Source organism: Maniola hyperantus, chromosome 6, assembly GCF_902806685.2.
Source record: "Maniola hyperantus chromosome 6, iAphHyp1.2, whole genome shotgun sequence".
Taxonomy (NCBI): Eukaryota; Metazoa; Arthropoda; class Insecta; order Lepidoptera; family Nymphalidae; genus Maniola; species Maniola hyperantus.
The window spans coordinates 6361363-6388730 of record NC_048541.1 but is presented as its reverse complement, the minus strand read 5'-3'; the positions used below and the strand labels follow the sequence as shown (position 1 = coordinate 6388730).

At 35.5% G+C, this 27368-nt stretch overlaps 2 protein-coding genes across 5 annotated transcripts in view; both read left to right on the top strand.

The window, feature by feature from the left end:
* Positions 1 to 15594, top strand: part of LOC117982844 (zeta-sarcoglycan-like) — a 38955-nt gene extending 23361 nt beyond the window's left edge. For all 4 annotated transcript variants that reach the window (XM_034969274.2, XM_069499006.1, XM_069499005.1 and 1 more), the window contains 5 exons: positions 9139 to 9364; positions 9956 to 10145; positions 10695 to 10887; positions 11715 to 11838; positions 12518 to 15594. In XM_034969274.2, coding sequence (XP_034825165.1) covers positions 9139 to 9364; positions 9956 to 10145; positions 10695 to 10887; positions 11715 to 11838; positions 12518 to 12712 — 928 coding nt within the window. In that variant the 3' untranslated portion in view covers positions 12713 to 15594. The remainder of the gene's footprint in view (positions 1 to 9138; positions 9365 to 9955; positions 10146 to 10694; positions 10888 to 11714; positions 11839 to 12517) is intronic.
* Positions 1 to 27368, top strand: part of LOC117983190 (organic cation transporter protein-like) — a 156593-nt gene that overhangs the window by 102810 nt on the left and 26415 nt on the right. The gene's annotated exons all lie outside the window — the stretch shown is intronic.

Sequence of the window (27368 nt, the reverse complement as noted above, 5' to 3'; positions counted from 1 at the left end):
TATACGGGAAGCTTTGCAATGCATGGCCTGCATATTTACACCAATCTGTACGAGGCATGTCGAATCAAAAGCAAATGGCTCTACAAATAATATTTGGCAAAAGAAACTGCCGTTAATACGCCATATCAAAGAATACTGCCGTCTTCGAAGTCAGTTGGCGTGATGGAGATGATTAATATGCCTCATTTGCGGCCCCTTCTGAAGCCGGGCCACGCGCTACGCTGCGATGCTACGTGCCACTACGTTCATCGTTTATGCTTCCGCGCGGAAAATTTATTAGATTCCCACCTCATTCGTACCTTTTATCAGCATTGTGTATTAAAGGCAGAGAGATTTGGTGTAGCTAGAGCGTGCAACGTTTAAAGTAATGGTCTCATATCATCCTTACTCGGTGGTCTCCACCTTATTGATGAAGTCTTTCAGTAAATTGGGGCCAGACCTCCTGTCACTTTCATACATAAATGCAAAAGTGTGTCAGTTTGCTAGCTTTCACGAACCATCTGTCTCACCGATTTTGACAAGTACACAGATAGCTTGCTTCCCAGGGAAGGACATTGAAGAACATCTAGATTTAATTTTGATCCCGTAAAATCAATAAATTCTCATGGGATTTAAAAAAATCTAAATCCACGTGGACAAAGTTGCGAGCATTATCTAACTGGTACCTGTCTGTATGTCTCATGATACAACCGAAACCAAGGTTTTTGCCTGATAAAGTACCTACCATTGCATTTTAGTGTGTTTCTGAAACTGGAATATTAGCCTCTCTGTCGGTCTAAAGTGGAAGGAAAGAGATGACTATAACTGCATTGATGTAGATAGAATCTGAATAAGAATCCTCTCAGAATCATTGGAAGGGTTTAGTTCACCACGCTGGTCAAGTGGTAGAGTTCACACACTTTTGAGAACATTACGGAGAACTTTCAGGCATACAGGTTTCCTCACGATGTTTTTCACCGTTAAAGCAAGTGTTAAATTACTTAAGAGCATCGTCTATAAATTTTCATACAAAAAGCGATAACGTTTTTCTCCTTGTAAATCCAATTTTCATAATTTTTTGAAATGTTGTAGATATAATAAGGAACTATGCTCGTACGTTTTAATTTTAAAGAAATAAAGGGGCGATTCTTTTGTACACAATCTCTAAGGGTAGCGACACACCTGCGGTCCCTGCGAAACGTACGGCGCCGATGTGGCATGTCAAAAGTCCGGTTTACCTTTAAAATAAGGACTAAAATCTTAAAGTACTTCCTACTACTTAAGTAAAAGTACTTCCGACATGAAATTTGACACAAAAAGTTAAAATGGCGCGTGAGGAGTTAAATTTTACGCGTTATATTTGAGTGTTATGTATGTCCACGATGGCTGTAAGGTTTTAATCAAGGCCTTTGTACCGAGTTGGCTAATAAGCATACTGGCTTTTATGCAGGGTATACATACATATTTCTCGTTGCAGCGCTGGACCATTTACTTTTGAGAATATGTAAACAAAAAATATGTGGTTGTTTTAAACGAGAGTTAACGGCGGTCTCTCCAACACTCGCCCCGTACAAACGAGTTTGTTCTCATTTGACATTGTAGACACATTTTAGGAACTAATATATATGTCTGTTTTTTGCCAGACTTCCGTAAAAGTAACTAAAGACCGTAATGACAGTTTTTCTATTGGGTATCTGTCAAAATGTCAAATTTATCCGTTAGATAAAGTTTATCTGGTGGTTGCGAAACCGGTCCCAAGTAGTTTTAAAGTTGCATGAGTTAAAATATTTGTAGGTATGTAAATTCTTGAAACCGTATAGGTTTAAAACTGAATATTTTATTAACATATCTACAAATTTTATTAAGTTTGATGGGTTAGTTTTCAAATGGGAGCCAAACTACGGTTGTTTGGAGCGCATTACGAAGAAACCCCCTCTTTAAACAACATAGAATAAAATAAATCAGTTATTCGTATCGTTTAAGTAACTTCAGCTGTGTTTATTGATAAAATTGGAAAAGCGAGGGACTCCTAAGTACGATATTATTGTTGTAATTGGTTTCTAATGCCATCTAAACCTCCCAAACGTGTTGGAAGACTCGACCCGGAGATAAAGTGCAGGCGCTCGCTGAATGCCGCACTTATTTTCCTTTTAAAAGTAAGCGGATATAAAGTCTGTTATACATGAGAATCATGGCATTTTTAGCTCTTCCATAAATAAAAAATCTATTGTTGGCTCTATTATTATGTAGCATTGGAGATAAACCTTCCCTAAAAATCAATCACTATGTATATAAAAGATACCTATGATTAGAGGTCGGATTATATAGCAAGTGAAACTTATTTAAATTAAAAAAACAGTGATAGACTGGTTAAGATTTAAGCCTCCTTTGCGAAGGGTCTGAGATTTGATCTCGGATACGCACCTCTAACTTTACGTGCGTTTTAAGCATTCAAATATCACTTACTTACCTGCCGTCCGTTATCTTATCACCCTTAGTGCAAAAAGAAATCAATATGAGAAACCAGCATGCTTGAGAATTCTCCATAATGTACTTTAAGATACAATCATACCAATCTGCACTTGGCCAGCGTGATGGAAGGAAATAACTTGCAAAATATGCAAGTGGCCTATACAGGTCAAGCACCATGTGTCACTTGCCCGGATTCACAGCACAAAGCGGTAGGTTATTCAACATAATGGCTATTAGTATGGTTCGTTAGTGGAATATTGCTAACGAATGTGTAGCGGCCGCGCATTTCGACGGGCGGTGAAACGCTCAATTAGCACACACACTCTCTATTCATCTGTTGTACCTCGGTTTTTATATAAAACGGCAGTGATTGCATACAAGAGCTAAAGCGTCACAACTTAATATTATGGTGAAACAGTTCTGATATCCCTACCTATGATATTATACCATTGGCATGTCACGTTCATATAAAGGCGGATTTAGACCAAACGAGCGAATGCTCGCTCTATCCCTACTCGCCAAAGCAACGCTCGGTCTCGTTTATCCAAAGGGATTTTGACAGAGTGAGAATACAGTGAACATTCACTCATTTGGTCTAAATCCACCTTTATACATAGCGTATAAAATTCGTGTTCGGTGTAAGAAACACCAAAACTCACAAGATCAGAAGAGTGCTCTACAAATGTGGCCCAACACAATGTCGTCATCATCATCTTCATCATCATCAACCGATAGACTGCTGGACATAGGTCTCTTGTGCCGCCTGAATCCAGCGGCTCCCTGCGACTCGTCTGATGTCGTCCGTCCACCTAGTGGGGGTCTTCCAACACTGCGTTTTCGAGGTTGCCATTCCAGCACCTTGGTACCCCAACGTTTATCGGTTTTACGAACTATGTGCCCTGCCAATTGCCACTTCAGCTTCGCAACCCGTTGAGCTATGTCGGTTACTCTAGTTCTTCTACACACTGTCGTAGTTTGTTCAAATTAATATAGCCTATGAGGAGGATTATTTTCCTTTTTATTAAACGAGTAAGAGGAGAAACACTTGAGAGTCTCATAATACGAGTAGGTAGGTACATTTTTATTAATGTTTCCGTTTTTTCACCCAGTGCTATTCTTATAAATGTCATCTGCTAACTTGATATGGATTATTAATGAGTATGTAATTTTTTTATTTTACTTCGCATCGGATGCCGCAGATGATTAACCCTTTTCTGTATCTTTAGCCAATAACCTTTCACTTTCTATTAATTATTGATTTTAGTTTTTGATTGCGGTCTTAGTTATGCATGTAACAATTCATGTTATTAAATTTGAGTTCTGGAACCAATGAAACGGATAATCGCATCTCTTAAAGCGATTGTAGTTCAGAAGTTAGATGTCGTGATGAGGATGATTAATTTGGCTCATTTGGGAAAAGTACCTCGTCCGGGCGCTTCGGACGGCGCGCTACGTGCATCCACGTACATCGTTTACACTTCCGAGTGAAAAATTTATTAGATCTCAACTCATTTATATGTTTCATCTTTACTGCATAACGTCTGTACGTAGTTATAGCTTATTTCAATATATCCATATCTATACTTACATCTGTTTAAATATTTGGTTCAAAAAATGCATAAGTAGGTACTTACCTGATTTTATGAAAGATATTATGTGCTGGAAAACAATTTGTGGTATTTTTTTCCATCAAGAAAGCAATGATGATTTTGGTTGGAGAACAAAATAACAACATAATGTTGAAAAGATCCAAAGATACTAGGAACAACCACCTACTTTTACAATCGTTGTCTTAGCAGAAAACTTAGCAAGACCTACTCTTTCATTTCTTTTGACTGTAAACTAGGTCTGCGGTATAACATCTTTTAATTTAGGCCTTTGTGTCGTATGAGCTAATAAGTAGCACACTTATAGGTTTTAAACAGAATAAAATAATCTTTTTAATTATAATTATCAGTATATTAATTTTTCCTGATTTCACAAGACAGGCAAATGAAAAAAGACCCATTTTAAAAATTATGTTGTTCGTAATTAATTTTATCGTTATCTACATAGTCTGTCTTTTTAGTAATGGCTTGCCTTACAACAATTTCATTATAATCTTACACAATAGGTGCTTCCACTATGATCAACAAAAAGACGCCAGCCGTTTGTGCCAGCAAAAACAAATATCCAATCCAGGAATCACAAAAGGTACAAACAAATATTTTTGCCGTTTGAATCTCCAACTATGTCACATCAATATACGAGCGGTATCAAAAGGTACTATGGGACTTGCACAAGAGCAAGTATTTCTAAAAGTGGCCACCGGCAGCGAGTAGGGTCATAAATTTACAAGGATTTAAACACGACACGACCATTGCACGCTGAAAAATTCTAACTCTCGCGCTCACTGCAAGATGTAGAGGATATGTTGTCCCCATTGCTTGCATATCAAATGGGCTGAAACAATATTTGCATGAAAATATGTTACCTCCTGCACTTGCTTATGTTCTTGGATATGTTCGAGTCGAGTTTAATAAGATAAATAATTAATTAAGAGATTAAGAGATGAGAGAATAATAGTTTAGGAACAAAACGAACAGTAGATATATTGTGTCTTTTATCAATAGTCAAGTTTTAGGAAAACAAAACATCTATTTTTTTAAGTTCTCAATTTCAGTAAAATTATCATAGTAGATCTATGATTTCGCTCGAATTATTTTTCAAGTTTTTGTATTGTATTTCATAGCACTGAATGCAAACATTTCATCAAGATGTTGGAGCGTTGTCGGAGTGAATGTCTCCGCCGGCTTTCCTTAATCCTAATACAATAAAGAGAGGCTTGGTGCCGAATTGTACGTACATCTCCACTTAACTCTCTTCCTCAATTCCCTCTGATTTATGTTGCAAACAATCTTTGTTTGCGTAACAATGCACTTGATTTTAGATTCGTTTGATTTAAAAATATTTACTTTTTGAGTAAAAATATCAGTATTTCTTTATTTGTTTATTGTGGTACTAAGGTATATCTTATTAAACTATTGAACTTTAACTAGAGGAATTTTTACAAATCGATTTATTGAAAGTATCGATTTATAGTCTTTGTACGATTGGAAAATAATAGGGTCTTGGACTGTAGTAATAAAATAATGTAATTTTTGTATAGCGGTAGGTAGTTTATGGGGCTAGAATTATTTATTAAAGAGAATCATTTTAAAAAACATATTTTTTTTTAAATATTCTTGTTATGAATTCTAGCCCCATAAACTGCCGCTATACAAAAAATCACATCATTTACCACATATTACCACAGTCCAAGACCCTATTATTTACCAATCGCACAAAGACTGATGAATGATTTATCTAGCTAACGCCCATGGCTGCATTTGCGTGGTTTTTTAAAGGTTTTAAAAATCCCGTAAGAATTTCTTAACTTTCCATGACAAAGAATAGCTCATATTAAGCACTTTTCTGGTCTTTAACTGTGTTTATGCAAAAAAATCACGTCAATCTGTTGCTCTATTGCGAGATGATTGTAGGACAAACCAGCAAACATACTCTTTTGCATTTCTAATATCAGTAGTGATGGGTTGCGATTAGGTATACTGTAAGATATACTAGAAGTGTTCCTGTAGTAAATTAATGAAATCTCGTGAACATGTGAGCGCTAATGTACCTATGTGCATTATCTAATCTAAATTGACAACGCATCTATTCAAAGCTTAATTAGTCGGAAGTGTCATTCAGCGTTGTTATGTACAAACAGCTGTGATATCCGCGTTGCATGAAATTACTGAGGTTTTATATGAAAACTGAGGTAGGATAGTTGAATAATAGTGAGTGTTTGCGCTAATTGAGCGTTTCGACCATCAGAATATGCGACCGCTGGGCACTCGTTAGGAATATTCCACTAACTAAACAAATTACTAGTCATTAACTTAAATAAACATGGCACTAGCCATACTGTATAGCTACGATTCATATTATCATTTATGAATACTTCATATGTTATATTTTGGTTAGGTACCTATTATAATAATTCTCTACTCTGAGTTTTCATTTGAAAACTTAGATTAGGTAGGCACGTATTTGTTTTTAGGAATAAAATATGGGTTTTATTCCTAAATTAATAAGCTTCTTTCAATACGAACTTGTCTACAGTGTGCTATTTTTCCAGCGCCGTATTTTTTTGTAGTTAGTCGATTTCTTCTATCTAAAGTATGATGCTTCTAAAGACGCCAAAATGTTCGTGGCCTAAACACAGGCTTAAATCAAATGGGTAGCTGCCAGAACCTTTAAAAATAGAACTGCATAAAGCGAATGCAGATTCATATTTGGAATTTATTTTCGAATAGCGTGCGCTTCGCGGCGCGGTCCCGTGCGTATTATTGGCATTAAAACACGATGTTTTTACTTCCGAAGCGAATGTTATGCACTTTATAGCTTGGATTGACTTTAAATACCAAATTTAATAACTTTTTTTAGTGTTTTAATATACTAGACGTGGCTTTTGGTGTACGTTTATCGTAGGAGCGGATAAACATAAAGTTATAACGTGAAAGTAGTTTAGGAATATGCACCGTAAAATATTGTAGACGTCTTCTTAATTTGACCACACATACAATGAGTTTAAAGAAATTAAATTCAGTAATAATAATAAATGTGTTTCCTTGTAAAAATACAGTTTTGTTTTTGTGTTAAACAGCACTTATATTTTACAACACATTGAAAAGCTATACTAGGATTTCAGCATAATCAAGAAAACGTCGTTTAAGTTCTAACATCTCGTAACTAAGTGAAAATTAGCAACTTTACAGGAGAGTGGAAAAACTTGTTGTTTCCGTGGTTGTTATGTTTACCGTGCAAGAGTTTCTGTTACTACGAAGTAGTACTTAGAAATTCTTTGGTTGGATTTTCTTGTTTCTGACTGACCGAAATGACGTGTCTCTCGATTCTCCAGCGACTTCGGAATGTTAGAAACGCTAAAGAATGAACCTACGTGAAAAGCAAGTAGCATTATTTTCAAAGTAAGTATTGAGGTGGCGTTGTCTTAGCAAATTATACCCCGAATTATTTTTAAAGAACATAATTACAGAGAGTTTCACCGCAATAATGCTTTAAATATAAACTACATCGCGTGACTGACTTATATTAAGCACATGGCCCGAGTGATGCGGTTGAGACTACAATTTTTAGTCGTATTTTATTGAACGGAACCACATTAGCAAGTTTACGAATGTTAAACTTGTAAATTAGCTCCTGATGTCCCATACATCTAATGTTAAAGTAAACTTTCCTTTTACGTGGACTTTTAATATTTATAGAGTATGCCTATCTACCGATAAAAAGTAAGATTGATGAAGTTAATTATACTTGAATTAAATACTTTGGCATAGCTTAAAAAAATCTCGTGATAAGCTTTAGACTGCTTTTGTCGTTGAAATCTAATATTTAGTCTAACAACTTGTATTTTACGAATACTAAACATCATGTTTTTTTTAAATAAGTTATACCTAGGAATCACGATTTCTTTAAATTCTTTTTTTAATAATAATAGATTCAACCTGAAGAGCAATTGAATTTTCTTTTCATCGATACGATAGTAGTGTAAAATAGATGTAAGCCACTTGAATGCGACACAAAGCCGGATTTGTTGCGATCAGTAGGCCTGGAGGAAATAAAGTTATGATTTATGCAAGCGAAATGTGTTTCAAACGTTCGAACGAGATTTTGCCATCTTTTATGGAAAGTGTTTGTTTACTAAGGTGATATTTAGGTACAATTTTAAGCAATTATAGATTTTGACTAAAGTTCATAAAATAAAATCAAAACTGAGGGAAAACTTCCTTATAGGCTGTTGTATGGCTCTAGTAGGTAATAATTCGAGTAGGTAAGGCATAGGCACAGAATTGAAGTAGTAAGTAGGTTTCCATGTGGTATTGGAAAAATCATAATATTGTGTGTCTATCTATCTATCAGATATGTAAAAAAAAATTATGCGACAAAACCAGATTTGTACCGATCAGTAGGGCTGAAGGAAATAAAGTTTTGATTTATGCAAGCGAATAATAATGTGTTTCAACTGTTTCAAACGTTTCCACTTCGGCGCGGAAAATTCTCTTATTTGAAAGTGATGTTTGGATTTTTTTAATAATATAGGTTGTCGTCTTACTATTTAGGCTTATCTATGAAATACTTATTACAAAATTGAAAGTTATAAAAGCTTGATAGCTTAAAACCTCATCAAAACATAGCTATACCTATTTACAAACTTTCGACAAATAGAAGAAGTTAATTTTATGTTCAGTACGCAAAGGGTGCCAATTGGCCTCTACTACTAAGTCTCCCCTGTCCGCCCGTTTTGTTAAAGGGATGGAAATCTTCTTAAGATACTCGATTTCCTGGGGAAAAAGCATTGGGTAATAAGTACATAGGGTTATGTAGGATTTTTACCAACCAAAACCCCGTCGTTATGCACATTCAGCGCATATTGGGAGGCTCCAAGATCTTTTACGAACACATCAGAACCTGGGATATCCTACTTATAAGACCACATCGCTCACCACTGCGCCAAAGGTCTTCGTGTATTGTAGAAAAGTTCCGTCTCGAGTGAACGTCTCACTTAACTTTAAAGTCACCGTATACCATTTTATCGACAAAAGGTAATGAAACGTCGTGATTTTTGAAGCAATATTTTTCTTCCAGGATCCCTTACGCGGACAAGATCACCCCGGAGCCAATCCTCAACAACAATGCGGGCCGGGATACAAAGGCGGACTCGATCAGGAACAGTTATAATAGCCAATTCAAAGTTGGCATTTACGGTTGGCGAAAGAAATGTCTCTACATTCTTGTCATGGCGCTCATGCTTATGATGATTATCAATCTCGCTTTGACGCTGTGGGTTTTGAAAGTATTGGATTTCAATTCGGTAAATTAAACTTTTGGGACTTTTTATAACAACTTGAATCGTTCTACAATGACGACATATTTTTTGGTTTCTTTTGTCTCTTCAGGAATTGAATTGATGATAATATTAATGTGTAGATAGTGTCCGTGACTTTGAACTCTTTGCTTTTCCGGGACAAAAAGTAGCCATGTCATTTCTCGGGATGCAAGCCATCTCTATCGCTATCAGCTATCTCTGTATCAAATTTCGTTGTAAAGTTGGGTCGTAAAAGCTAACAGACTGACAGACACACTCTCGCATTTACAACATTAAATACAGTATGGATAATAATAATAATACGTATTTTAGGTACTTATGAGTAGGTGTGAAGTTTACATTTAAATTTTGCGAACTCCATAAATTTTTCTCGTTCAAAACCAGGTTGGCAGTTATGTGAGTTACGGCAGCCATAGTTTAAAGAACGTCTAGACTCTTTAAGTAAAATATACATGTTTTAGGAACAATTTTTATGAAGAAGTATTTTTAAAATCTGAATACCGCGTTAGACTACTTTATAGTGCTTCATTGGGTAGGTATTGTGAAATATTTATAAGTTAATATTTTATCATCCAGGAAGGCATGGGTCAGCTAAGAATAGTTCCAGGAGGATTACAATTGCTAGGACAAGCACTAGTAATGGACTCCCTTTTTGCATCGAGTATAAAATCACGACGAGGGCAGCCTATCTCTATAGAGTCCTCCAGGAATTTTACTGTGTCTACCCGTGATTCGCTTGGAATGTTGCAAAGCAGATTATTTTTAGGTAAGAACTTGCATATTAAGTAATTCGACTATTCATACCATGTCCCATACTACCTAGCGTGACGAGCATAATGCAATTTACGTTCCTAATATAACTCCATGCTTAAGTATTGTTTTATTTATGTATTTATTCAGATGCTTAGCCTTTGATTACGGTCTCACCTGGTGGAAAGTGGTGGATAGGATGGAAGCGGGACAACGGGGGGGGCAAGAGGAAGCCTATTATTAAACCATTAATTGGTTTATATGCGGCACCGTACCTACTGGAACGCTAAATCGCTTCGCGGTAAACCAAATCTTTGCTGGTAAGGTAGCTAACTATGTTCAAAGCTTCCCACCAGATCAAACCAGAGCCAATTTTGAAATGACTCCAAATCAATCTCCCCCGCAATTGAATCAGGACCACCATACGCAACCATGCGCTCACCACTGCGCAAGTAGGACGTCAATCATCTTCTAGAAGCACTTGTAGTATTTATGTAATTATTTATCGTAGTTAAAGTACCTACATAGTGCATAATAATTAATATGTGATTACCTTTATCCCCAGGACATGATCGCCTAGAAGTAAACGCAGCTCGGCTAGAAGTGCGAGACACGCGTGGCACTTTGCTGCTAGGAGCGGGACAAGACGCGGTGACCATCGGTGCAGATAACCTCGTCGTAGCGAGCCCTGCCGGGGCTTCCTTCAACACGGCCGTACAGTCGCCGCTGGTCAAAGCTCCACCCTCTAAACAATTGATGTAAGTAGACAGAGAACCAAATTTCTAAGCGGTAGGTACAAAGACAAACGCACCAGGGTAAATTTCTTACATTACAATATTATTACTTAGATTAAAAATATACACCTCGAATGGAGAGCTTTTCTATCCTTTATTGTCCAAAATAATACCAAATATAATTATTATTAACTATAGCTGCCCCGGCGAACTTCGTACCGCCTAACAGTCGATTCTTTTTCAGGTTTTTTAAGGTACTTCAAGGAATATTATAAAAAAAGAATTAGCGAAATCGGTTCAGCTGTTCTCGAGATTTGCGATCAGCAACACATTTAGCGATTCATTTTTAAATATAGAAAGATAGAGATAGAGATAACTGAATTTTTAATTTTACAATATAAATCATCACCGAAACTGTGCATCATTACGAGCTTAGTTAGTCAACGAAGTAATCCATTCTTCCATACTAATATTATTAATGCAAAAGTGTGTCTGTCTGCCTGTCTTCTCAGCCCGCGATCTTAACTTTTGGTGCAGAGACAGATTGCATTCCGGAGAAGGAAATAGGTCACTTTTAATTCCGGTAAATCACAATTCCCGCGGGATTATTGAAGGCCGTTTAACTGATTTTGACGAAATTTGATTCAGAGAAGCTTGTTACCTACTAAAGCTACTTTTTATTTCGGAAAATCAAAAAGTTCCCACGGGATAAATTCACGCGGATAAAGTAGCGGGCATTATCTACTTGACATAAATTTAAAAGTTTTGAAATTTTTAACTCTGTTATTCTGTTTGGTGTGATTGCAGTCAAGCGAAGCTAGCTAGTTATAAAAAATATTGTTTTGTAACAGGCTGGAATCCCCTACCCGGTCATTGGAGATGCATGCAGCACAGAGCATAGCTCTGGAATCCCGAGCTGGCGACATCAGCGCGAGCTGTCTATCCACCTTCCGACTGCGCTCCATCGCTGGCTCGGTATGATATTAGACCATAACCACATTATCGAGTTAATCTTACGAGCATATAAACTGAATCTAACCGGACTCTAGAGTTGCACAGCAGACATAATTATTCTCATGGTGAGATCTATAGAACGCACTTCTACTTTGCTCAGATAGCTGGTACGTATAAATCTGTCTCATTTTAACTAAAACTTAAGGCTGAGCTAAGTCAAAGTACGCTCTATAATTAATATCAGCCTTAGATTCCTCAATGTACGACATCAGAACAATCTGTGTCTACCACTTCCTAGTACATGAGGTCCCGTGCCGTCTCAGTACACGCTGACTCGGGGATACATCTACAACGTGACCGCACGTTTCAAACCTCTATATTTTATAGCTCTCGTATTTCTGAATAATGTATGCTATCCATCAAAAATATTCTTATGTATCTGCAAATGTAGAGTGCTATACGTATAAAACCTTACTTACCTACTATACGAACATAGCACAAATACCAATAGATAGCATCCAAGGATTAGTAGGTACAGTTTTAGTAGCAATTTACTCACGTGGTTTTAGGTAAAAGCTGATATAAAAAGTTAATCAAGCATTTAAAATTCTGACTATTTGTATGGGATCACTAAATCAAAAATATGATCAGCATACTTGTAAAGGACCTTACAAAAGTCAAAATTAAGATTAATTTCCAGATACGGTTAGATGCGCCGAGTATTTACATGCCGAAACTGAAGTCCGCGTTACCGCTGCCATCAACGGCACCGCACACGCACGATCCGCACCATCAAAATATATACCAACTGTGTGCTTGTGCGAACGGCAAGCTGTTTTTAGCGCCTCCCCACGGCGTTTGTGCCGCAAGAGAAGAGAGCTTAATTTGCCGATGATAATTTACAAGTTAACTAAATAAGAGTTAATAGGGGTCTCTCCGTCACTCGCTCCATACAAACGTTACATATATACAATACAGTTCTCAAATAATCAAGATCGGTGTTATTTTCTAAAAAATAATACTCATGTCTTGTCTATGGTTTGCGACTTTTCCGTAAAAATAACTAGTATTACAATTACACGCGTTCAAAGATTTATATGTAAACTAGACGATGCCCGTGACTTCGTCCGCATGGATTAAAGTTTTTAAAATACCTTGGGAACTCTTTGATTTTCCTGGATAAAAAGTAGCTTATGTACTTCTTCGGGATGCATGCTATCGCTGTACCAATTTTCGTTAAAATCGGTTGAACGGATGCGCCGTGAAAGGCTAGCAGACAGACACAGAAGTATGGATTATAATATTAGTATTTATAGTATGAATTCTTGAGACCGTGTAACTTTGAAACTACATATTTTACCGGAAATCTGGGGAATCACAGACATAGATAAATATTAGTTCTTAAAATGTATCATAATATCAAAATGCTTAGTAATTAAATGAGGGCCTAACTACGTTTGTCTGGAGCTACTACGAACAAACCCCTTTAAAGTGTGTAGTCAAATATTGTGCAAGAAGGTGGAAAATGAGTTTATGAGGTTTTGTTTTATCACAAGGCAGATAAATTAGCAAAAGTATCCAGTGAGCTTTTATACTGTGACTCGTGCGACAATCTTTAAAGGAGATTATGAAAATAGGGATCTGTGAATACTTTTGTTTTGTATACGCGTTTTCCTGCTATACCTACGTTATGTCACAGAATAATACGCTAATTAACAATAACATAGATTTTCATGGATTGAAAGGGTAAAAACTGTATTGGAACCACCTTCTTACATTTATTTAATTGTAGCTAAAGTGTAAATAAAACGGTAAATAAATATAGAAATAAATACAGTAGTATTTGATGGTTTATGTGTATGGTACATGTTAAAAGCTTTTACATTAGTAAGTAGTTACTTACATTGTTTCCGTTACAATCTAACTTTCTTGAGTTATTTTCAAAAATAAAAATAAAGCTGCTTCGCTATTAAAAAATATTAGTTTAGTACCTACGCATCCTAATTTAGTGGTCTTCAAATCTACTGTCTACATATTTTTTTAAAATTTCAACAGTAGGTACAGTGTACACTCTATGTAGCGAAATTGAAGGGACCGGGTATTTTATTGCGTTATAAAGAGTTTTTGTTAAACGGAAAGTAAGAGAAAACAATGTAATTTTATTAATAACTATTTTAGCAATAAAACGATACTAGGAATTACAGTAGGTAAATATGTGCTAGCCAATTACAACAAACAAACAAACACATTTCTAAAAATTCTATTGTGCGTACGACATATTTACGACTCTATATCAGTATGGTGTTTAAGCTCAGTGAAATTAATGTTTATTGGGGTCTAAATAATGACGTATTGTTTCGCCATTGAGAGTGGTTGCTAGCGATATAGAATGTTTCAATATAAGGGTAACAATGTAAACCAAACAAACCTTAGCAATTTCTACGCTTTTCCGGTAAATATCAGAAGTTCACAATATAGAGTTTACACTGTATTTTTAATACCATGGTCAACATGCCAGAATATATCAAAATCCATAATAATTTATCCAGTTCCTGGAAGATCACGTAATTATATTTTATAATGATATAATTTTTTCTAAGAATGATATATATTAAAAAAATATAACATTTAATTATTTTATAAAAATATTTTTGAAGCTACTGTCTTTTACTTGTTATAGCGACGCAGCTTAGCTGACTTTACCAAGAATGTGTGGCTTACAATGTCGTTCAGATTTATGAGTAAAGCTATCCAATATTATTAAAAATATGTATTGCTTTTAAACATATTCTTTGGTGTAGTAAAATCGAATTACAACGACTTTGGACGTATCAGATTACATAATATAAATAATGACTAGTGCCTTTTAAAGTCGCTGTTAGAGGTAACGATTGGTTATTGTAATTTCCACGGTATATCATGGTGTTGTTTTCATAGATAAAATTTGTATGCGGTGTTGTGATAGACTTAGAGCATTGGTTTCGAAGGTTATGATTTTACTGATTATCCTTACCCGTAATACCTACATTATAAAAAATACAGTGGCGATCAGATATATTTAACTAGGTACTATTATTGAAAGTCAGTTTGAACTACAAAGTCATCCGAGTATTTAATGAAATAAAATGCTATTTTAACACAACATAAAAATCTAAAATTCAATGTAAGTAAGATAAAAACGAAAAATTTATAGTCAATTGTTTTACCAAAATAGTTTATTTAAAACCCCCTTAAAAATATGTCAATTACATTTCAGCTTTATAATATTTCAAATTAGTACAATGGCTGATGTTTAGATTTGGATCGTCATTGTATTTTTTTCATGGATGTAGGAAGTAGGTATTAAAAGATATTTGATTTTCTTCTGTTGTAATTTAAATTGTCGAAAAATAGAATATTTCTTTTTGTTTATTTGAAAATATTAAAGATCAATTAATGGTCCATAAAATATTTAAAAAAATATAATATAGAGATCACTAAAATATTATATAATCTGTATAGAAGAGAATCTGTAAGAAAACACTTATGAAATCTATACTTTATAAATTTAATTTTAAAAGATGGATTGTATTATTCCTATTATGATTCCGTTAATATGGTGACTCGAGTGAAAGGCGTTAATTTCTTGTTAATATTATATAAAATTCTGTTTTCATACTACCTATTAACTATTTCATGATTTTACCTTTATTGCTTTTCTATAAGTAACCACATATAATGATATATATAGAAAACTGAACCCATTGTAGAAATTAATAAAAAATGCTATATCTACTCCTGTTGCATTACCTAATTGTATAATGTATTAAAGTTGTTGATAGTATTGTAAATAAATTATAACATATATAAAAATATAGAATAAAATAGGAATGAATATAAAATTATTATCACAAACTCTACTGTATAATTTTGTGAAATTACCCAAAATATACTACCAGACAATGTGATAAATATTGAGTTTTTGAGCTTTTGTATTTCACCAGTATCACAAAATACATAATAGTATCTATCTTGCCAGTATCACGTATCGTATCATAGAGATATACCTAAGTACGTAAAAGTTTCTTAAAAGATGAGTTCACAATATTTTCTTTTTGTACAAATTCCAGGAACATCTTCCTCAATATTCTCCGTGAATATTCTAATATAAATTTTTGACAGACGCAGTGCAGGTAAACTATTCGTGAAGTTGATAATTGAATCGTACCCACAAACCGCAAGCACTTAATTGTATTATAAACGAACTGAAAATAACTTCAAAACTTCATCATTTCATTTGAGTTTAAAACATGTTTCACAAACCAAATGACTCGTCTCTTTATATATGACAGTCCACTCGCCAAGTGGAAGTTAACATGGACCGAAATAAATGGTATATTATCATATATCATTACCTATACATATAAAGTGAATGTATTACGAGTCTGAATCTAGCAAAGCCAAAGACTCTTCATCAATATCCATTAAGAAATCCTGAATCACTATAAAAATAAAGAATCGTAAAATAATTAGAAATATCATATGTAGATTTATTACAATTCTTGCAGCTGTTTTCGTTATTTCTCTCTGAAATAGTTATAAAAACTATTTGCACAAAATGTCGAAGCCTATTCTGTGAATCAATTTCAACGCCGATTTTCAATTTACTAGAACAAACAATAGTGAAAATATAACCAATAGAGAACGAATTGTGTTTATAACACCTTTTGATTTCGTGTTTCATTTATGAATTTTCACCTCATGGCAGATTAATAAGCGAACGTACCGAAACAATCAATATAGCGGGCATATTGTGAGACACAATGAGTCTCCGTGAACAGTCAGTGCTAAAGTTTAATTAAAGATTCATGATAAATCGTCGTGGGATGCTGCATTCTCCGCGGCGTCTCGCACGTGAATAACGTTCAGCGAACACTTAAATAACTTAAGCCAGTAACCTAACAATAAATTCATGAGGCTCCAGTCCTTTTGTTTTGGGTGCGCCGCCCGCTAATTGGCAGGAAGGACCGTTTAAAACGTCTCAAATGAGGTGGCGTTAGCGTCATTATAATCATTAAATGTATAACCCGCTGCATACGTAACGTAGGTAATTGTTCGAACTAAAGCTGAGTTAATGCTCTGTAAAGTAGCGGTTTAAGGAAATTCAGATGTCGGGATATTAAATTGCATATTATGAAATATTAACTTCTCGTAGTTCCTTCTACACCTAATTTAATATCGCACGCCTTTGTTGTGGTATAGTAGAGAAGTCTTAAAGTCGTTTCAAAGGCTCCTCCTTCCACTATCCTACGAGCGAGAGGAAATAAAGTTATGATTTATGTAGTGAAATATGTAGCAGGCGGAGAACCAAGCTTCTAAGCGGTACAAACGCGCACTGTCCTTGCCAGGGTAAATTCCTTACAATACAATTATTAGATAAAAAGTACGCGTCAAATGGAAAACCTTTTCCTTTAAATAATACCAATTTTAGTCAGCCACTTGGCTGGATGAAGAAGGCTGAGGACCGGGTCTGGTGGTGCTCTTTAGGGAAGGCCTATGTCCAACAGTGGACATCCACAGGCTGATGATGATGATGATGATGAATTTTAGTCAGTAACTGAATTTATATTTTTAATTTTTTACAAAAGAAATCATCACCGACACTGCATCATTACAAGCTGTCTTAGCCAACGAAGCAATCCATACTTCCATGCTAATAGGTATTATAACTGTAAAAGCGTCTGTCTGTATGTCCGCTAGTTTTTCACGGCCCATCTGTTTAATCGATATACTTAACTTACGCCACAGGGACGGATATTATTTATATTATTTGTATTTCTTGATATCGCGGGTATCATTTATTTCTTGATATTGTTTACACAATGAAAAACTTTTGATTTTACCTTGCCTATATCAAATATATTTGAACTCAGCGTTCACTTGGATTAAAGGAAGGTGTAGATTATAGGTATACTATCAACTCGCAAGTTCATCGTCAAGTTTACTCACGTGGTAGACTCAGAAACTTTCTGAGAGTAAGCTTACAATACTTAATAATCTATATAGAGGCTGAAGCAAATTGGAACAATTTGCTCAGAATAAAAAATAAGGGAGGGTTACGAATAAAAATAAAAAAAATTCTCGCCTACAACGCTGAATTTAATATTATGTTTCGTAAATAAAAACTGAGAAGCCCAATAAGTTTGTAATTTATAAGTACGAAATTTATTAAATTCTTTAAGCAAAATTAATTAGTAGTTAGTTTGAAAAATTATATATTGCGGACTAGTTAAGGGTGTGTACCATTAACTATTTATCTAGTATAAATCCATAATTTGCATGAGACATTGAATGGTTAAGATCATGCCGATTGGATCATACAAATTGTACGGTAATCCGTAATATTATTAATACTTGAAGGCGCGCAAAGGCTGTAAAACATCTCAGTCGGACACCTTTTAAATAGAAAAATGAAAATATCTTATCTGTTCGTTGTGACAGTCAGGTCATGTTCTCAGCACGATTTGACGGAGGTCGAGCGTGGCGTGGCCAGCGTCGATTAGGACGAGGACGACCCAAAAGGATTTGATAGTGGCTTGGCTACGATTACTTACAGATTATTATCCCAGCACGTGTATGTATTTCCATACATGGAACCGATACATTCATACTAATATTATAAATGCCAAAGTGTGGCTGTCTGTCTGTCTGCTAGCTTTTCACGGCCCAACAGTTTAACCGATTTTGATGGGTGCAGAGTCAGCTTACATCCCGGGAACGGACATAGGCTACTTTTGATCCCGGAAAATTGAAGTTCCCACGCGGTTTTTAAAAACCTAATTCCACGCGGTCGAAGTTGCGGGGATCATCTAGTTGATAATAATATGTTTGGAATCAGAAATATTGACGATCGCTCTTTTTTATTCGTGTATGTTTTCAGGCAGTTACCTACTAATAAATATTTGCAAACTTCTCCCAAACAGTGTACTTACTTAAATTTTCATATTATGTAAGTAATTTTTAAATTAAAACAATGTTTTTGAATGTTAGCTATTTTTTTGTTTATATCTACGTGTTTATTTATGTCTTGACAAACAATTAACGACAAAATATCTACCTAATAAGTACTATTAAAATTGATTTTTGATAAATGTATTTTAAGTCGGCTTTTATTGCTTTTATAAAAATTTCCTTTGATTATTATTTACATTTTATCGTTATAATATTCTCAGCTGGATTCGACGTAAGGTCGAGCGCGGTGAGCTTGGACCTCGATTAAGATGTCCGGCCATATTTGATTATGGCTCCGACGGTGACTGCAGATTATTATTATACCCAGATGTATTCCTACAATATTATTATGCATGAAAATGTTACTTGATATATTTGAAGTTGCAAATTGAAGATAAGATTTTAAATTTAGAAGCAACTGAATAAACTAAATTTAATCTCCGAACCTCATCGATTCCACCATAGAGAGACATGCTATCTATCTATGATGCTGGCAGCGGTGCATCCTTTGTATGGTCAAACAAATTATTTGACCACAATAGGTGCCTCTTGATAAACTGGATAAGCATTTTTTTAAAGCGATCCATCTGGGACAGATTTTTAAAACTATTACAACTAATATCTTCTGCGATGGATTCATTAAAGTAATATTGTTCGTTTCAACAGATAGAGACTTTCTCAAGTGCGGAAACCTGCTTAGAAGTAAGTAAGAAAGATGATTCAACTATCAAAACAGTGGAAACCCTCTTCAAAGTTTCAAACTGACCGCGACGGTGACAGGCCGGCGAATCTTAAATACAATAAACACGTACACAGGCCACCAAAACCAAATCATTCCTATGTATAACTTCCAAGTGAGTATTTTTTTAGTAAAAGTCATGTCATGTATACATTTAGGCGAACAAACAAAAATAGCTACTCGAAAAGTTCTAGATAACCTTAGTGTGGGACGCCCTCCAGCACGATGGACTGACTGTGATAGCGCTCATTAGGGAAGATCTATGTCCAACATTGGATGTCCACAAGCTGATGATGATGATGATAAACAGGGCTTAAAAATTAAATATATACATGAGATGACAAAAAAGTGTAACCAAAATGATCAAATTGGCTATAATGGCTAATGACTGTAAAACATCTTTTTCTGAAAACATTAACTTCGGTTTACAATTAGATTACAATCCAGCTGTAAACCGAAAGCAAGCGATACATTTTTACCTACTTAGTTATCAGAAAATACTCGTAAAAACACAAAATATTACGTTTGCGGAAACACAAATGAGTGGAGAGCATAATTCACACGTCTGTATGATTCAATTGTCAAACCGGGAGTGACCGTCTTCAAGCTGACCTGCGTCAGGCGAAATGTCAGGATCTTCAATAAAATTAACACGTACACAGGCACTGTCAACAGAAACAAAGCTGTTGCAAAGCCGAGCCGGGCCCAAAGCTCTGATAACATGACGCTTTAACCTTAGTGAAGTTGACGTTAACACACAAACAAGCTTGGACGTTGTATGTTTTGACTGTTATAAGACACAAAATATGAATTTGTTATGTTTAGTGATAAGTGACCTGGCACACAGTTGGCAAGACCTGGCTGACCCTAAATACTAGTTAACCCAACATCTACCCAATACATACTGTCTGGAGAAGGACATAGGGTATATTTTATCCCAGAAAATAAATAGGTTCCCACAGGATTTTCACAAATCTAAATCCACGTGGACGAAGTCGCAGGCATCATTCAGTACAAAAATAAATCCTTGCATATGTCGAGAAGAGAACAGGACATAACCAAACCATTGTAGACTATCGTGTAGAGGAACTATTATGACATATAGTACTGCAAGATAACGTTAACGCAGGCTTGAATAATGTAGCGACACGAGAGGGTCGAAATATGAATATGCTTTTATCTGATATTTATAATACAGTCGTAGGACGTTTCCTTAAACCCTGATACACGAAGTATTTTCAATTAATTAATTAGAATTAAATTTAATTAGAATGTGTATAGGTATATGTATAGATATTTGACAATCTCCCGGGTGCAATGGTGAATGCTGTAGTCATAAGTGGGAGGTTCCAGGTTCGATTCCTGGCAGGGATAATTTGGGAATTTATAATTTCGAAATTGTCTCTAGTCAAGTCTGGCTTCGGCTATAGCAAGTTACCACTAGCAAAGCAAAGCAAAGCTGCCAAGCGATTTAGCGTTCCGGTACAATGCCGCTTAAAACCGATGAGGGGTATGGGTTTAATAAATCTGCCATATACCCTTTCTAAGTTAGCCCGCTTTCATTTTAGACTGCATTATCACTTAACACCAGATGAGATCACAGATATACGATCATAGATATACTATTTTCGAGCAAGAGGTTCTCATTGCCAGCTTAAATATATAAACTTACTTAAATATATATATCTCGGTTAAATATGTTGATTCACCCGACTGCATTTAGAACGGTCGGAATGCAAGCACGGACTAATGTAATGCAATTCAACTGCGAACATTGGGCAATGGGATAGAACTAGATTCCAAGCAAGCATTTAGCCTCCATCATCCTCGTCCTAACGCTGGATATCGATAGCTAGGTATTTGTTGTGTAGATAGGAAGACTTAGCTTTGAGAGTCGTATTTAAAATCATAATTTAATCTCGAAATATCAAGTTCTACCCAAAATACTACAGGTAAAAAATTCTACCAAATTTAAAAAAATACACAGTACCTACACAATAATAACTTAACTTAATAAAAACTTTTACTTAGCTAGCTTAAATTAATCATGTAGTCCAGTAAAACTAGACACTCAAGCTTATAATAATAATTAGGCTAAAAATCGGTACGAATGTTGGGAACACCATTTTAAATGAATTGTGAACAGTCCTCATCGATCCAACATTTGCAAAAAAAGTTATTTAAGGTCAAAGGTTAAAGTTTTCGATTTTTTGGAGTTTTCTCGTAAACGGTAACTTTTGTAATACATTTTAAATATTATTTATTTAGATTTAAATATTACTTATTTAATGATACAATTTAAAAAGGTTTAGAAATAGACCAGATTTACAGATTCTATGAATTAAATGGAATACATAAAATAATTTCGACAATAAATGCTAAAAAAAATATAAACTGCTGAGAATTATTCAACTCACGTAATATTTTCGGTGCCGGTCGGTTTATATTTTGCTCAAAGTGCAGTTTCCTGGAAATTATTGACGCGTTTCATGTAGGTACTCGAACCTCGTCGGTTCATGTGAACCAGCTTAAGGAGGGGTAAACTCACCAAATGATAGCTCGCTTTTGTGATAGTGCTAGTTCCGTTTTTATAATTTCAGTGTTATTTAGTAGATATCCTTATTATGAAAATGCTTTATGTTGAGTGTCTGTATTACTTCCCGAAAAATATTGACGCAGACCATTTGTTGGATTTGTTGGCTTGTTAATCAGTGATTAAGGAAATTAATCGTTTTAATCGTTGATTAACCCCAAACAGCCATCTTAGGCTGTACCTATACTTGGAAACGTGTGTCCATCTATCCATCTCTGACTAAAAAATATTATAATATACATCGACCTTCGAAAGAGGTAGCGGTTTCGTAGAGCGTTGTCTCTATCGTTGAGACCGACGAAACGTCACTTAAATATGAGTGACAGAGACAACGCTCTACAAAGCCGAAATCTATTATTCTAATCTATAATTACATTAATCTATCTAATATTTCCTGCCGGCTATTGTAATATACAAAATTTGTATAATGTGTACTGTAAATATGTATTTTTTTTCTAATAACCTAAAATGGTGATTTTAATTAAACACTGTTCCGATCATGCACCCTAGGGTCACACGAGTAGATATCAACTCGTGTGCTAGGGTGGTTGTTTTAATGGTGGATGAACGGAAAAAGTCGTTTCAATATGACAAAGGGTTATGAAAGTAAATGGTTAAGAAAAGTCATACCTTAGTTTTATTTAGGATTTATGATGAAAAATTTAAATCGAAAGATTATGATTCCTGCCACGTAATATTTCCACTGCCCTTCGCTCTATATTCTTTTATCTGAAGTGCATATTCGCAGAACGTATTGAAGCGTGTCACGAACGTTAGTACGTGGGAACTAGTTTATAGAGAAGAAGAATTCGTGGAATCAACATAATATGAGGCAGGGTAACTTTATATGACGCTCACTCGCGACAGTGATAGTGTTAATGTGGAGGCATTAAACTCGAAAACCTTCGTTTGTACAATGACAGAGTCAATGAGTTTTATGACACGTCGTTTTATTAAAATAGCAAAAGTACTATTATCGCGTGCCTGCTGAAAGAATTCATTATTAAAATGCCTCACAGTCTGCAATTGTCTGCTTACTGCTAAGTAGAATTTAAGATGCAATACGTGTCCGTTGGTAGAAGAGAAAGTAATGTGCCAGGTGATTTAAGGTTTTTGGAAGGTTCGCTACGCTTCTCTACGTATTAAGGAAGATTTAGTATGCAAACTTGCTTGTGAAATACGTTACAAATTTTTGTACCTAACTGCAAAACATATATTATGAAAGACAGAACTGAATGATTTTTATACCTAGATTTGTAGTAAGAATACCTATAAACATTTTATATTATAAATACTTACCAATCTTTACCATGTAACAAACGCAGTTGCGATTGCCATGAATAAGTAAATTAGTTTATTTCCTCAAGACGACAATTTAGCTCACGCTCTTGTCACAAATTGTCGGCGAGGGGTAAATGCAAACTATTAAGGAAATACAACAATTCAAGCAGCCCTTACCCGATATTACAGCGCAATCTTACACCGACGAAATTACAAGCAACACCTTCTTATGCCGTGTCTGGAGGCAGTAACACGTACCGACTCCGAGCAGGCAATAAGCGAACGGACGCCAGCTCTCCGTTAATATTTCATAACATTCACAGCAAACTCCTAGACAGCTATAAACGAGAAACTCAATGTGTACTTGCATATTATAAACTTGAAAATATAAAACGAATTTTTTTTTATGTTCTTCAAAATATTCTAGCTGAAGCCCGTGACTTTGTCCACGTAGATTTAATTTTTTTAAACGAGTGGTAAGTAACACATTCTTAACTCTGAGTTAGTACTTTACTCTTAGATTTTACGGAATAAAAAATTCCCTGCGATACTTTCCAAGTCTTTAACTATAAAATTACATCGATTCGTTGCTTTGTAACGACTGATTGAATGACTAACTAACAAACCAATAAACCAACAAACAGACAAACACAAACTACACTTTCGCATTTATAAATAATAGATGGGTGATTGAAAAAACAAAAACTTCAGATATTCTTCAACATAAGATATTTTAAAAACCATAATTTTTTTTGTTTTAACCACCCGCTCAATTAATCAATTACCAATACTATAAATGCGAAAGTGTGTTTGTTTGTTGGTTTGTCCTTCAATCACGTCGCAACTGAGCAACGTATCGACGTGATTTTTCGCATGAGTATACATCGTTAAAGAGCTGGATAGTGTCACAACCTACTTTTTATCCCGGAAAATTAAGGAGTTCCCCCGGGATTTCATTCCCCTAAAAACCTAAATCCACGCGGACGAAGTCAAGGGCATTAGCTAGTCGTAGAGTAATGTTGAACCTGTTCTTACTTGGTATGATATTTTTTTTTTTTTTTTTTTTTTATGTGTGTCCGCTTTTTTGTCCTCCGACATGATGATCGGAGACCTTTTATAGCTGACATGGCTTGCTTTTTTTTTTTTTTTGCCTTGCTCTGTTGGACGAGAATGAACAGCTACGTTTTTTTTTTTTTCAGCTTGTCATTCATTATTATAATAATATGTTACATGCTATTTTTTTTTTCTTATGTATAATATTACATTATCATATATAATATAAATATACATATTTTCTTACTTTATTAATTCTTATACTACCTATTTACATGTACAGTTTCTTTTTTGCTAATTACATTTTATATTCTTCTTTTAATACTCTTTTAGATATTTATAATCTAATTTAGTATTAACTTATTCTAGTGTTATTTTTCAGTTTCACCTTTCCTGTTATTTGTTCACAAAATTCTAGGAATTTTTTGCTTACTTTCTTGTTAGATATAATGACAGGTATAGTTTCTTTATTTATCTTGCTATCTATGGTATATTCCAGTTCCAACCGCTTTTTGGCAAATTTAGGACATTCTGTTAAGATGTGTAAGACTGATTCCTCGGTTTCATCATCACAGTCACAGGTGGGGTTGTCTTTACATTTAAAACGGTATAAATATTGCCCGAATCCACCGTGACCTGTTAATGTCTGCACGAGGATTGGTGTAAGCTTGATTTTATTTAAGACCTTGTATGCTCCAATTACATCCGGAAAGAATATTTTTGTCAGAGTCGCGTTTTTACTTTCTGCGTATCTTTGGTCCCACAGTTGTACCGACCTCTTTCTGACCATCCGTTTTACGTGAGAAGTTGGGCAGGCATCGTAGTCCACAGTTGTGTTTTTCTGTGCTGCTTCTTTAGCCAGATGGTCGGCTCTTTCGTTACCTATTACACCAATATGCGACCTTACCCAGAACAATCTCACATCTTTGCGTTGGTCTTTGGCCTCTCGGAGTTTCTCCCTTACCATAAAGGCAAGGGGATGATATGTGTTGGGGCTTCGGATCGATTCTAAGGCGGATCTTGAGTCACTAAGGATATTCACCGTATGTTCTGTAGACTCTAATGCTACGTCTGTGGCGTGGTAAAGGGCATATAATTCGGCCTGAAAAACGGTGCAATAAAACTCGAGGTGAAATTTTTTAATCATTATTTCATCCCCGTCTTTCCAGCAAGACAGGGCTGCTCCTACTTTGCCATCAATCTTACTACCATCGGTGAATATCCTTAGGCCTGTCAAATCATTTTTCTCGATGGTTTCAGCGCTCATATCTTCCAATTTTCTAAAGTCCTGTATTATTTCGGTTGCTGGATGTGGTGCTTTAAGGTAGCAGATTCGTTTTTCTACAGTCCTATCATTTACTACCGTTTGAGGCTTTCCTCTCTTAGCTTCATATAAGGTTGCGATTTCTTGTACGCGCAAGTCAAGGGGTATAAGCTTTGCCAGTAACAACGCCGCGGTTAACGAAACGGTCCTATAAGCCTTGCATATTTTTAATGCAAAGCTTCTATGAACTGAATTCAGCTGGTTCTTTACATATAATTTCTTTACTGCTGGTGCCCACACACTGGCCGCGTAAAGAATTATTGGTTCTATCACCGCAACGTATATCGTCCTGATTATCTCCGGACCCAGTCCCCAACTTATTTTCGCTGATCGAGCTAATGGTTTATAGATATTTAATGCTTTAGTACATATATATTTTATGTGATTTTTAAAAGTTAGTTTTTTATCAATGATTAATCCCAGAATTTTTATTTCATCTGCCATTTCTATAGTGGCATCACCCATGCGTATGCGTGGGGTATCATATTTTAATTTTCTTGTTATAACCATACCACTGGTCTTGTTAGGTGCAAATTTTAACTTATTTGATTTACCCCACTCATACACTCGGGTGAGTACCCATTCTGCCTGTTGTTCAATATTGGGAACTGAATTGCCGGAGAAGACCAGGACGACATCATCAGCAAAGGCCTGGCAATGCACACCACTTTTTTCTATCTCGTCCAACAGGGGATCAAGTAATAGGTTCCAAAAAGTTGGCCCTCCGACAGACCCTTGTACACATCCTTTTGATGTTTCCGTCCTGTATTCTCTGTCAGCATAGCGAACACATACTTTCCGATTCTGAAAGTAACTATTAGATATTTTCCGAAGGTTTTGTGGGCACTTTTTTTCAACTAGCCTATTCTTTATTGCGGGCCACCATGCGCTATCAAAGGCTCCCTCTATATCCAACGCTATTACTACGCTAATTAATTTATTATTCAAATTATTGCGTATGTATTGCATCAGATCATAGAGGGAGTCCTCTGTGCTGCGTTGTGGAACAAAGCCGTATTGTCTGGGATTAGAGTTCGGTAACAAGTGCCAACGAAGTCGTCTTATTATCATCTTCTCCAATATTTTACCGAGGATTGGTAGTAGTCCAATAGGCCTATAGGACTTGACCTGGTTATAATCTGTCTTTCCAGGTTTCCTGAGGACTATCACCGTCGCTTCTTTCCATAATATTGGGAAGTATGATAGTTCGAGGCACTTGTTTATGAGTCTTAGGAAGATTTCTTCCTCGGCTCTGATTGCTTCTGCGCAAATATCTGCGGTTAGTCCGTCAGCACCTGGGGCTTTTTTTTATATTAAAACTACTGATGACGTATCTCAGTTCATCACTGGTGAAAGGAGGATCCTGTTTATCACTTTGTATATACTCTTCGATTTTTTCAGCTTTTCTCCTTATTTCTGCGTGTTCTGGATCGTCATTTGTAACTGTATCTTTTGGAAAGAATGTATTCGCAAGTAATTCAACTGACTCTTCTGGGGTTAGTGTATTTCCTCCTTTCACTAGTGGTTGATCTTCATGTTTCCTTGTTGTCTTCCGTATCACTCTATATATT